The 12,269-nt window shown below is 42.3% G+C and overlaps 1 protein-coding gene across 1 annotated transcript in view; it reads right to left on the bottom strand.

Annotated features, from left to right (window-relative positions):
• The window catches only part of WDR33 (WD repeat domain 33), a 62,682-nt gene that overhangs the window by 3,512 nt on the left and 46,901 nt on the right, over positions 1-12,269 (bottom strand). The window contains exons 9-19 of the mRNA XM_031604987.2: positions 12,025-12,179; positions 11,812-11,890; positions 11,228-11,338; positions 10,290-10,384; positions 10,077-10,085; positions 9,346-9,432; positions 8,963-9,102; positions 8,192-8,344; positions 6,840-7,862; positions 3,210-3,312; positions 2,468-2,930 (exon numbers count right to left, since the gene is read on the bottom strand). Coding sequence (XP_031460847.1) covers positions 2,468-2,930; positions 3,210-3,312; positions 6,840-7,862; positions 8,192-8,344; positions 8,963-9,102; positions 9,346-9,432; positions 10,077-10,085; positions 10,290-10,384; positions 11,228-11,338; positions 11,812-11,890; positions 12,025-12,179 — 2,418 coding nt within the window. The remainder of the gene's footprint in view (positions 1-2,467; positions 2,931-3,209; positions 3,313-6,839; positions 7,863-8,191; positions 8,345-8,962; positions 9,103-9,345; positions 9,433-10,076; positions 10,086-10,289; positions 10,385-11,227; positions 11,339-11,811; positions 11,891-12,024; positions 12,180-12,269) is intronic.

The following is a 12,269-nucleotide window of genomic DNA, read 5'->3' as shown; positions in this document are numbered from 1 at the left end:
GCGTGGAGCTCTGTCTGCCCGTGCTCACTGATGCCCCCCCCACCTCCCCTCTTCTCCCACTTCCACACTGGGCAAACCGCCGCCGTGCTCCGAGCCTTGGCTTTGTGCACATCATCCCCTTCCCCGGCTCATTAACGACACAGTGCATCCTATTACAAGCAAAACTTTAGATACTTTTATTTAGAATTTTAACAACATTAACCTTTTAATTACAAATTTAAATATTTTAACAGTAGTCATAACACAATACAATATTTTTTTTTTTTTTAAACTTTTACAATTTTTTTTTCTTTTCTTTTTTTTTTTTTAAATTAAAAACAATAGGTCTGTCTCCACCTCCCAGAAAACAAACACAATACAGAGAGGAGGCTGCTGTGCCTGTACAGGTACAACAGTGGATGGAGGGAGTGCTGCATATGGACAATGAACCATTTCACATTAACCTGGGTGATTTGTGAAAACAAACTCAGCAGTTTCAGGTACAAATGGTTCAAATAACCACATCGCAATGTTGTTTAGCCTTGAGACAGCACAGTCCTCTAGATATATTCCTTAGAGGGTCTCCCATTTTAATACTGACTTGGTGAGATTCTGCTTAGTTTGTAAATTACCAAGATTTGCAACACAAGATCCTATGGCTACCAGGAGGAGGACCTTTCTCTGTGTTTCCAGGCAACCTTATGGACAAAGTTCAGCTTTGAAATCTATCATACCTATGCCTGATACAGCCATGGCTCCTAATATTGGGTTATGTATATCCTTTTTCACTTTTTCCTCATCAGTCACACGTAAAACCCTGCCTCGCATAGGGCTCAGTTCCTGTTTGACTGCTCTCATCTTCTTCCTTGAGGCCTAGGACCTTAACGTACAGAACTACACACTGTGCAGATTAGCAGCAGGAAGAGGCAGGTCTCTGCAGTAGAAGCATCATGTTGATATGCACAGGTAGAGTGAGAACAGGACAGAGATGAAAAGGATGGGAAATTAGAGAGAAACACACATACACACACTTCCCTCTCACGTTTTTGATCAAACCAATTACGATCTAAATTCCAAACCAAGTCAGCTAAACGAGTAGTTGGGATTCTTAGGCTCACTTCAGCATCAACCAATTCACCTTCACTCAGAGGAAATCACTAAGTGCAAGCACAATAAGCCTTTTAGAGCCCTGTGATGATTCTTCTCCAGCTAACCGGTCTGTACAAACACTTGCACTGTGACAGACCCTGGTTAGCTCAGAAGTCAGATTCCCAGGTCCTAAGATGCCTGGACTCCCCTCCTGAAACCTCTGTAAAATCAGGATAAGAATAAAATATTCCCCAATCCCTAAACATTTCCAATAGAAGATCTGAAAATCTCTACTGAGCTTCTAAAATCACTGTCTGCTACGTCTTTCAGAGTTATGTAAGGCAGACTACTCCACTTGGATTCTCTCTCTTTTTTAAACGGCTTTGTTACCTTCTTTTTGTTCATTTCTTTTCATACTCTTCACACAAAAGGAAGGTACATCTTTACAGAGCTAGGTAGAAAATAGCTAAAAGAAGAGCTGTATAGATGCAAAGTAAGAGGAATGTAAGAAAATGATTAAAAGGCAACTAAAACACACAAAATTCACATTATGTGGAGACCACAATATATTTGTACAAGTACACATTTTTATACATATGGAGCTGGTGGTCAGTGAGAGGTTTAGACCTTGGAGGCCAAATTTAACTCTGTTAAACTAGCATAAATCTGGAGCAATTTCAGTGACAGGTCGTCTTGCCAACTTTGAGCAATTCCTCCATATTTACATTAATAACTAGAAGCAAAGTCATCCCTTTGTGATTGATCTGGAAATTGTGAGCAATGACGAGGACATTGCTATAAACTAGATTATTTTTGAGTTCTTTGCTTGGCATTAAGAAATAAGTCAGAAAGAGAAATAAAATTCCTACAAGCAAAAAACATGAGAAAATAGTCTCGACAGTCCAACAGGCTGCAGAGCTCTGCCCCTTATATTTGATAGTAGGATCACTGTTCCTGCTCCTCACAAGTATCTTACAGCTCGTTCTACAGTCTCCACAGTCATCCTGCAGTTTGTGACTGGAGACAGAGTCTCAAATTCCACTTCTAGTGTTCAAAAGTTTGCCATTTTAACCTTCGAGTTTCCTCTCAATTTTCGTCAAAACGATCTCAAATCTTCATCCTGTGTCACTGGATCTTCTCTACAAATTTCCTCCCTTCTCTTTACTTACTGTTTACAGACACGGAAGCTGCTGTGTACAATGACCATTTTTCAAGTTTTCTTCTATTACTGAATGATTTTATGGACTCTATACTCAGGTATATTAGAGTTTTCATTTCCTTATTGGTTTCCAGTTTATAAATCTGAAACAGATAGACTCCTTAATGACAAGGAAACCAGGAAGAAAGAATTCCCTCCATTCACCCTTCACCCAAGAAGAACAAATTGATTTATTCTTACCTCTCGTCTCGTCTTCCTCGGAACCGTGCATCCTCAGGATCCCGTGGATATCTATCATCTGAAGGTCTCCGTCCTTCCCAAGCACCAGGAGGGCCACGATTTGAACCCCCGCCTTCAAATTCCCTGTGATCGGGAGGAAAGGGAGGCCCAGGTCCACCTCGTCTCCATTTCTCATCTTGCAATGGTGGGCCTCCTCTCCCCTCAAATTCCCGTAATCGATGGCCAAATCTCTTATCTGGATGGAAGTCGTCACGGAAGTCATCTGGTCGATCAAAGTCATCATGGAAATCTGGGTGAGGTCCTCGTCTATCTGGCATGCCCCTGCTGTCTCTACCATCACCCCACTCCTGGCCACCTCGAAACAACCCTCTCTCAGGCCCATGATCAGGGCCACCACTGTTCTGGTCGTGCCTTCTATCTGAGAGAGGGCCCATGTGGTGGTTTGGTGGACCACGGGAGTCACCTTGAGGGAAAAAATCATAGCAGATTTCTGTAATTTTTCCTAAAAATGCTCTAGGATGTTTTAGTTTCTACAGTTCTACAAAGCATACACCATACATTTCACATTAAGGAATTCCGGGGGAAAAGCTTTTCTTCTGTATTCCAGCCCAAGTCTACTGTAGCTTCCCTCTCAATCCAGACCCTTCGTTGTGCTGTAGCCTTTTCTATCTAGAGGCTCTGCACTGGAACAGCATCTTTTTCCAGAACTACTCACAGAAGAACAGACAATGCATTTAATTACCTTTATTAAGGCCAGGTCCCTGGTTGTGAGGGCCGAGACGACCTTGTCCTCCCTGCTGCCCCAGTCCTGGTATCAGTGGTGGAGGACCTGGGTTCTGTCCGTCCTGTTAGTGCACGATAAGAAAAGCCACGTGAATTAGGATGCATGAGTATTCCTGCTTCTGAGCCTTTTGTAAAGCAGCAAACCAAATTCCTTTGCTTAAAAAGTGCATCTTCACAGACCTTATGACAGCAGCAGCTGATTTTCGATTGGTTTCAGCCTGATCTTTTTTTACATTCACATTAGCGATGCTTTTGTTTCCTGAGGATCATACACAGTTATCTAGAAAACTTACAACTGATCTTTTATCTGTAACAACCAAAAGATAATAAAGCTCCTATTTTCTATGCCTGTTAGAGAAGGAGAGAGAACTGCATGCATTTGTTGGAAAAGCACCAGGTGCTGATGTATATGCTGCTGATTCAGACCCTGGAGGGATCACAGCAGGTACCAAGTTACCCCATGCCTCATATGACCATGTGGGTTTTTTTCATACTCTGTACCTACTTTCTGTGAAAGACTATTTTTTATTATTAATTATTTCAGAGGGATGGTTGAAGAGCAACACTGAGAGTTCATTTGTGCAGTGTTTCCTGTTGCATCTTGAAATACTGGTTTTAAATTATACTTTTGTATTGAACTGCAACAGAGGTACATAACCACAAAAATACACATAAATATGTACTACAAACATCATCTTTGCATTGAATATTTTTGTAAAATTTTTGGGAAAATAAAAGCAAAATAGAAGGCCTGGTTCCAATGCTTGTTACAAGATAAAAAAGCACACGAACCTCTGCAAGTGGTTGAATGGTGAGCTGAGGCAGAAGAAGAGCTCCCTGTCCAGGAAGGACAAAGCTGTCACCACCCTTCTGACATCCCTGACCAAAGTCTTGCTGGATCTCCATCACTTCTCATGTTTACTTATAATAAACTGTTGAACTTCTTAAGTTTATGTCACTGCTGTTCAACCAGAGCAGCAGCTCTTAGTGCCCACCTCATGAGGTCAATCAGCGTTTGCCAAAACCCTCTATTTCCAAACAAATTATACTTCGACCAGTTAGGAAAACAGAGCCTTCATAATGCATTTATATGCCTCTCATTTCAAAACACACCATGGGCCCAACTGGGCTCCTAGCAGACAAAGTGAACTGCAGAGCACAGGAGGAGGCACTGCGCTGAGAACTGCAGGCAGCACTGTGCACCCCTGGAGCACAGCTGGAGGTGGGCAGAGCTGTGCTGTGGCATCAGGCAGAGCAGCAGGGCTGGCTTTGCTGGCCCACAAAGGGCACAGCTACCTTACAACTATTTTCTATCTATTATTTTCTATCTATTATATTTTTTACCTATTTTCATTGCAGCTGGAGGGGAAGAATTCTCCGTACCAACCCATTCCATCTGAGCCACTACAAGCTCCAAGAGTTTGCCTCTACATGGAAAGAGACTTGCTCTGAAGCACTCAGACCAAGAAATGAGATGAAATCCAGCCTACCCCAAAGATTAGGTGCTGTAAATCAATTACTCTGAATTACCACTTCAGCTCCAAGATACCACTGCTAACTTGGGAATGCTTTATCTACCCATCTGCACTTTAACATCAATATTCCTATCTTCAGAATACAATTTTGCTGATCATGTTGTTGTATTTCGGTCCCTTTCTTTCTCAAACAGGTTTCTGTTTTGTTCCCCATTTGTAGAAGGGAGCAGCTCTCCCACTCAGGAGGAGATGGGCATCACCTTCACACAGCTCTTCAGTGTGTGGTGGATGCAGGTAACTGCTATCTCCTACAGACATGATCCTTTAAAATTAGGCACACAGGTTCAGTATTGATTTCACAAGCTCTTAATGAAGGAAATGAACGCTCCCCCTCTGCTTCTAAAAAGGCAGGCAAGCCATTCCTACAAATCTACAGAAGAAAAATGCTAAATTCAGGACTAAAACAGTCAAAGCCTGTTGTTAAAAAAGCCAAGACAGGAGTTACCCTTCTGCTCATCTTACAGAGAAGCCAACAGGACCAAAAATGGAAAGAAACACTATGAACTGCACAATCTGCCCATTTTCTCAATACATTAGCCTTCTAAAGCTAGACAAGGAAGGAAAAATAGCCAAAAATACCCAGCTTTGTTATGTGTTTTTTTTTATATTTGTAAAAGACTCAAAGGTAGCAGCATTTATGGAACACAACATCCGCCTGCTGCAAACAGCCTCCTGCATCCTGCCAACAGCAGGCTCCAACAAATGCATACAAGCTTGGTGGCAGCTGTTTAGGTAGAGCAGTTGGTCTCCTTAGGATAACTACAAAAACACGACGTTGGTAGAAATGAGATGAGCAATAGCTGTGAAGCCAGTTCTTGTCCTCTTAATTTTGACGTTTCTGAAATCTCAGCAATAAGGTCACATTTACAGACTTCTGCAGGAAGCTTTTGCTGACTTTTAAGAAAAAAAACCCACACCAATGCACAACTTGTAGGCTGTTCTGCCTCAATCTGAAGCGCAGCCAGTGAGATTTAGTTCAAAGTCATCACACATTACTGTGATTGATACTGGCCTCCGCATGAAGTACATCCAAAACTGTCTTATCTAGAAACCATTCAGCACAAGAGACAATTTTTGTTTAAAAATAATCACACATTTCTCACAATTGTAGATTTTTCCCAATACATCCATTTCAAAATTCACCTTAAGGCTGAAGACAAACATGACATTTTAAGTACAAAATTAACACTGCAACAACAGGAACTTGTAAGGAGTAATAAATGTAGTGAGCTTGCCATTATCTAGCTTGGTGCTGAACCAGCCTTAATCCCTGCAAAAGTAATTAGTGTCTTCACAAGCAACAATCTCCAGTATCCCAGGTGAGCTGAGCCTAAGTATTTTGCTGAGCTGGTGAACCCTGCTGGTACTTGGTGCCCCAGCTCCAGACCCTGGTCCTACTCAGCCTGCTTGCTCCCTGTGCTCTCTCTGGTGTTGCTCAGCAAATGGTGCAGTAACAAGTCTGGAAACAGGCTCTAAACTGGTGCCTCAGAAGGCATAAAGGTGGCTAGGCAATTCCTATTCCTATGCAGGAAGCAGGACAGCTGTTCTCCTGGAAAGCTGAACTGGAACTAAGCTGATATTCCAGGTATGTCAGTATCTGTATGTCAGTAGCTCACTCCTCAGTTTGGATAAATTAGTCTGGGACAACTGAGAGTCAACAATAATTTGCTTTAATTCACACATAGTTTTTATGTTCTGTTGGCTTAAATTCAACTATCCTTTGAGCATATCTACTCTCCAGGAAACTTCACGTTTAAGACAGTTCAGTATCCTCAAGCTAAGAAAAAACACAAACAAACCTGGAGTTTCTCTTTGGTTTCACGCATTCTTAGAAGGTACTGATTTCTGTATCTGTACTCCCAGTAATCCCATTCCTACAGTTACCTCTGCTTTTTCCAAGCTATGTAACTTTGTTCATCGTCATTTAGTTTTCCTTGAAGCTTCTGTTTTGAGCCTCACCTCCATACTCTCACCTCTTGCTTGACATCTGTACAGCACAACATTATCGTTCCTACATTTTTAACATTCCTCTTGTTACACAGATCAACACATACCTGATTGAACGGGGGACGAGGCCCATCACCCAACAGAGGTGTTTTCTGCTGCTGGAAAGGCAGAGGGCCCTGGGAAGGATGTGGCCCCCTCGAAGGGTTTGGTTGTCCTTGAGGTCCTTGCATGTTTCCTTGTGGCCCTACCAAAGAGCCCTGCGGAGGTCCCTGCTGGCCTTGTGGCCCACGCATTTCTTGCGGCGGTCCTAACATTGCGCCTTGGGGCGGGGGTCCCTGTAGCCCCCTCATCTCCTGGGGCCCATGTCCTAGTAAACCACTTTGCATATGAGGACCTCTCATCTCTTGCGGATGACCCATCATCATCCCTTGTGGAGTAGGTCCCTGGTTATCTCGGGGCCCTGGTGGGCCCTGCATCCCTCTTGGATTAAGTCCCATCAAAGGCCCTTGGGAGATAGGACCTTGCATCCCTTGAGATCCCGGAGCTCCTTGCATGCCGTGAGGAAGAGGTCCTTGCATCCCTCGGGGACCAGGTGGCCCTTGCATTCCTTGACCCTGAGGTCCCAAGTTACCCTGCGGGCCAGGTGGACCTTGTGGCCCCAAATGAGTCTGAGACCCAGGCAGGCCCTGCGGTCCTAGGTGCCCTTGTGGACCAGCATTACCCTGCGGGCCTGGAGGCCCCATTGGCCCATGAGGGCCAGGATGCCTTTGCATTCCTTGATGTCCATGTAAATCCTGAGGCCGTGGCATTCCTTGAGGTCCATGGGGGCCCGGAGGTCCTTGTGGTCCCATGAAGCCTTGCGGACCTCCACCTCCTTGGTGTAATGGAGGACCCTGAGGTCCCATTTGTCCTTGGGGTCCTGGAGGTCTGAACTGTCCTTGTGGACCAGGAGGTCCCATCTGAGGCATATTCATTGGCATCTGCTGTGGTGGAAGGGGCTGCTGAAACCCTTGAGGCATCTGTGACATTGGGCCTTGCCCTGGAAAAGGCTGGGGTCCGTGAAGAGAGCCTCCTGGAGGTGGCTGCACTTGCTCAGCTTGTTTTTGTGCAAGTCTCTCAATCTTCAATTGCTGCAACAAACAAACAAACAAATAAATAAATAAAAGAAGCCAAACAAATCAACCAAACACAGAAAAATACAAAAAAACTGAAAATCAGAAGCTACTATCTCATTCTTAGGAGTTTGAAAAGAGTTAGTACTTTTCTCTTCATCAACAGAAACACAACTACACATACATATAAGTGGGTCTGACCAGCTGAAACGTGGACACCTCGGTGCAGCTGTCTTCATGCATTGAGTCTTATTCGTGTTGAACTGTATTTTTTGAGAAAAGGTGAAAAGTGTACTGCAAAAGCAAGCTACACATTTTGGTGCCCAGCTCCAGCTTTACACACATACCTCCAGGAGTTGTGGGTTTGTGTACTGAAGTGCTGCCATTTCCTGTTCAATCTCTGCCTGTGTCTTCTTTTTCTCCTCCAGCTTAATATCTTCCTTTCTATCAATCAATGGCTCAGGTGGGGGAGGCAAAGGAACTTTATTCTGCATCCACGCCTATAGAGAATAGTAAATATAAAATTAATTCTAAGAAACACCACATGTGTAATAAATCACTGTACTGGGATAAGATATGCTGGAATGAGAAATAACGAGGGAGGGGATTGTCCCACTCTGCTCTGCATGGTCTCACCTTGAATACTTTGTGCAGGTTTGGGCACCACAGTACAAAAGGGGCATAGAACTATTAGAGAGTGTCCAAAGGAGGGCTACAAAGATGATGAATGGTCTGGAGGGGAAGATGTATGAGAAGTGGTTGATGTCCGTTTGCTTGCTGGAGTAGAAGAAGCATCTGGAAATTGCTCTCAGACGTATGGTCTGATTTTTGGGTGGTCTTCTGTGGAGCCAGAAGATAGTCCCTTCCAACTCAGGATATTCTATAATTCTAACATGGATAATCAGAAGCTAAAAACTAGGTTGAACAGAACATCCAGGTGTTGTAGCATTCTGGTTTCAAGGTATGTATGTGGGATATAAGGGATTTAACCAAGTATCTAATGCATAAATGGCAATTTAGCTACTGTGGTAAGTTATTTTGCACTGATGTTGGACATGATATTGGAAATCCAACAGAACAAGTTTGTTTTTGGTGTTCACTGTTTATCAGCTGCTTACCTGCTGAAACTGTGCTGGTATTGGTTTTGCATAGGGCACTTTTTTCTGTGGCACTTTCTTTTGGTCCTTTTGCATTACTTCCTCCATTCCCCAGTCTAGTCCTGGGATTGTCATTTCAATGTCATTGGACTCATCTTTCCCTTTAACAGCAGGGAAGACAAACAGTGCAATACAGATTTACAAAATAATTCTGTTACTCTCCTTACAGTTTATTTAACAAAATAAACCTTGATGTTTCCCAACTCTTTCTTCTTTTCATGGGAAATATGCACTCAAGAACCTCAGAAAACAGTGGTGCTACCCAGTTATATGACAGGAATGAGCAATAACTTGTACAGCATCTGGATGGCTCAGAAAAATGCCTCCCTATAGCAACTACTTACCCATCTGCTCTTGCTCCATGGCTATTTTCAACTGCTCAGGTATTCCCATCCCAGGGATAACTGCTAGGCTGTTGGGTTCCAAATCATCTAGAGGAAAGTAATAAATATTTATACTTATTTGCTTTGCATTATCATTTTGTTCTTTTGGATTCTCACGTGCTTTTACCATCAGCTCTGTTAGGTATTTCACGAATGCTGGGTCACTTTTTAAACTTGCATATAAGTTGAAAGACATTAAAAGAACTACCCATTCAGATTCATAAAAACACCCCCAAAAAGGCCAGAAAATACATCCTTTTGAAGGAAAGTCACATTTCAGAAAATCTCATATCCATTCCCATTTTTGTTACAGTAAATGCACGTATTTTAAAACTTAAATCAAATTTAAATGATACACCTTCTGTGACATTCCCAAACACAAAAGGGTAAGTCATCAAACACCTTTATAAACAAACAGATGTAACCCTTGGGAAAAAAAAAAGGTTGCCGAGGTATGCTGTAGAGCTGGACAACCCTGAGCAGCTTAAACTTAGCAAGAAAAGTCCTTAGGAAGGAGAGTTAAGTTTTAAAATTTGAGTCAAATCGAATAGTTTGAAAAGATTTCCCTGCTGTAGTTCAGGACAGTGAAAAGTCTTGAGGTCACATGAAGTTTCCAGGAGGAAAAGTAAACCAGTGGCATTGCCCGAGGGAGAGCCCAACCTTCTTTCTGTGATGGACTGAGCAGCTCTTACCTCCTGGAGCTGTGGAAAAAAAGAAGATGCATTGTTGGAACTGCTTAGAGAACAAGATCATTCATACAAAAAATATCTTTATCTAGGTGGTCACCAGTGCTATATACTGTTTCAGAGTCTCACCCAGAAGCAATTCTAACGCCAGCTGAAAGCCCAAAGCTTGCTCTTTAACCCCCAAACCTCTCATCCCCATGTTCTAGGAAACTGCCTTACCATATTCCACACCATCCTCTGACATCCCAGGCAGCAGATTCAAGTTGTAACGATCTCGCATTTTATCTCCAGGCCGATTTCGAGTCCAAAACTTACTGTCAAAAGGAAGTTACACGATCTCAACAGGAGGTCAAGAATAATAGCCACTTTTAATCTAACAACTTATTTATCTAAATTTTAGTATGCTAACTTGGTTCAACTCTTACTAATCAAGTTCAGGAGTGAATCTGAACGTTAGGTGTGAAGTTCAAATGAAAAACCATGACTATGGCTCTGGGCAGCCAGGTCTGGTGGTTGGCAACCCTGCACATAGCAGGGGGTTGAAACTGGATGATCACTGTGGTCCTTTTCAACCCAGGCCATTCTATGATCCCATACTATATTAACTGTACAGTTACTATTCAGAAAATGCTTCAAAGCACGAAGTAAATACAATGCACTGGTACCACCGATATCCAGACAGCTCTAAGAACTTCCCACTCTGTTTAAATACATCCTTTACATAAAACTAACCTTGCTGATAGGCACATCTACACACAAAAATTCACCCCACTTAAAGATACTCCATTACAGCACATTCAACTGCACTTGTAATGCACAAAGAGACATGATCAGCAGATGATCTGAGGACAAAAACATTGTGGAGATTGGAATATTTCTTCACCAAAAGAATATTTATTAAGTTCCTCAGCTCTCAAATCTCACACAAACCTGAAACGTCAGTGTTTCTTAAGGCTTCCTTAGATGAAGGATAGGAGGTTAAACATCACTCTAACTTCTCATGTAAAATGTCAGGGCCTTCCCACTCAAGTTTGTCTCTCTGCTTTGCCCATGGGTTGTGTATCAGAACGGCTCTTTGTTCACCATGCCAAGCACCCTTTTCAATTCTGAACATACACACATTCCCTCAGACTCCTCCTTTAAATATTTTAAAATACCTGGTGTGATCATTTGAGCCCGAACAGAGAATGTGTCCGAGGGGATGCCATGCCAGACTCCAGATCATTCCTTCATGGGCCATTTCCATTCCACCAACCTCCTTCTCAACCCTGATGCATTAAAAAAAACAGCTATCACAGAGAAGAATATCTGATTCAGATGCAATATAAAACTTCTTCTATTTAGTTGTTCCTCTGTCCCTTACTTCAGTAAAAATAAGCCTCAGTTATTTTTCTATAGCACAAATTCACCATACACAGTTGTACTTAAGCAGGAATTCAATTGCATAGGAAATTTTTAAACTATTCATTTAAAAGCAAAATAATTACAGTACATCATGAGAAGCTCTAAGAAACTAGCAACTTCAATCATTTACCATCCCTCAAAAAAAGACTACCCTGTGTACAAGCAATTTATCCTTTAAAATATAACTTTAGAAATGAAGCCTATTCACAAAAATCCTCAGTGATAGAGTAAAACTATAAACATAAACATGCATTCAAAGGTAGTATTGTGTGTTTAATGTAACAGCTCGAGCATCTGACCAACATCTTTCCAACGTGCTGGTGAAAATGCCACGTACCCAACATGCCAGAATAACAAAGAGCCATCAGACCCTCCGCTGGCAAACAGCCCCTCGTGAACAGGATGCCAAGCCACAGCTGAAATACAAAATAACCGACAATCAGAAAGTATGATACTAGAATTCCTATCTCATGTAAATCAGGATCTCAAGAACTTTCATTTTTAATCCAAACATACTAAGAAAACATTGCAATATCAAACAACTACTGACCTGTGGCCTCTTTCTTATGACCCCTGAAGACCTGAAGTTCCTCTTTCAGGTTACGAATGTCAAAGAGTTTGCAGAGATGGTCACGAGAAGCTGTTAGCAACCAGTTGCCATTCAGATTCAGCTTCACCTCCATCACTGTGTTTTTATGAGCGTGTCTGCAGGCGCAGAAAGAAAATTGTTGTTTGTCTAGATATCAATTTCTCAGACAAATCAAACATGATCACTTATCAGTTCCCAATATTTAA

This window comes from Phasianus colchicus, chromosome 10 (assembly GCF_987193195.1).
Source record: "Phasianus colchicus chromosome 10, bPhaCol1.hap1.1, whole genome shotgun sequence".
NCBI lineage: Eukaryota > Metazoa > Chordata > Aves > Galliformes > Phasianidae > Phasianus > Phasianus colchicus.
This window is presented reverse-complemented; position numbering and strand designations above follow the sequence as displayed.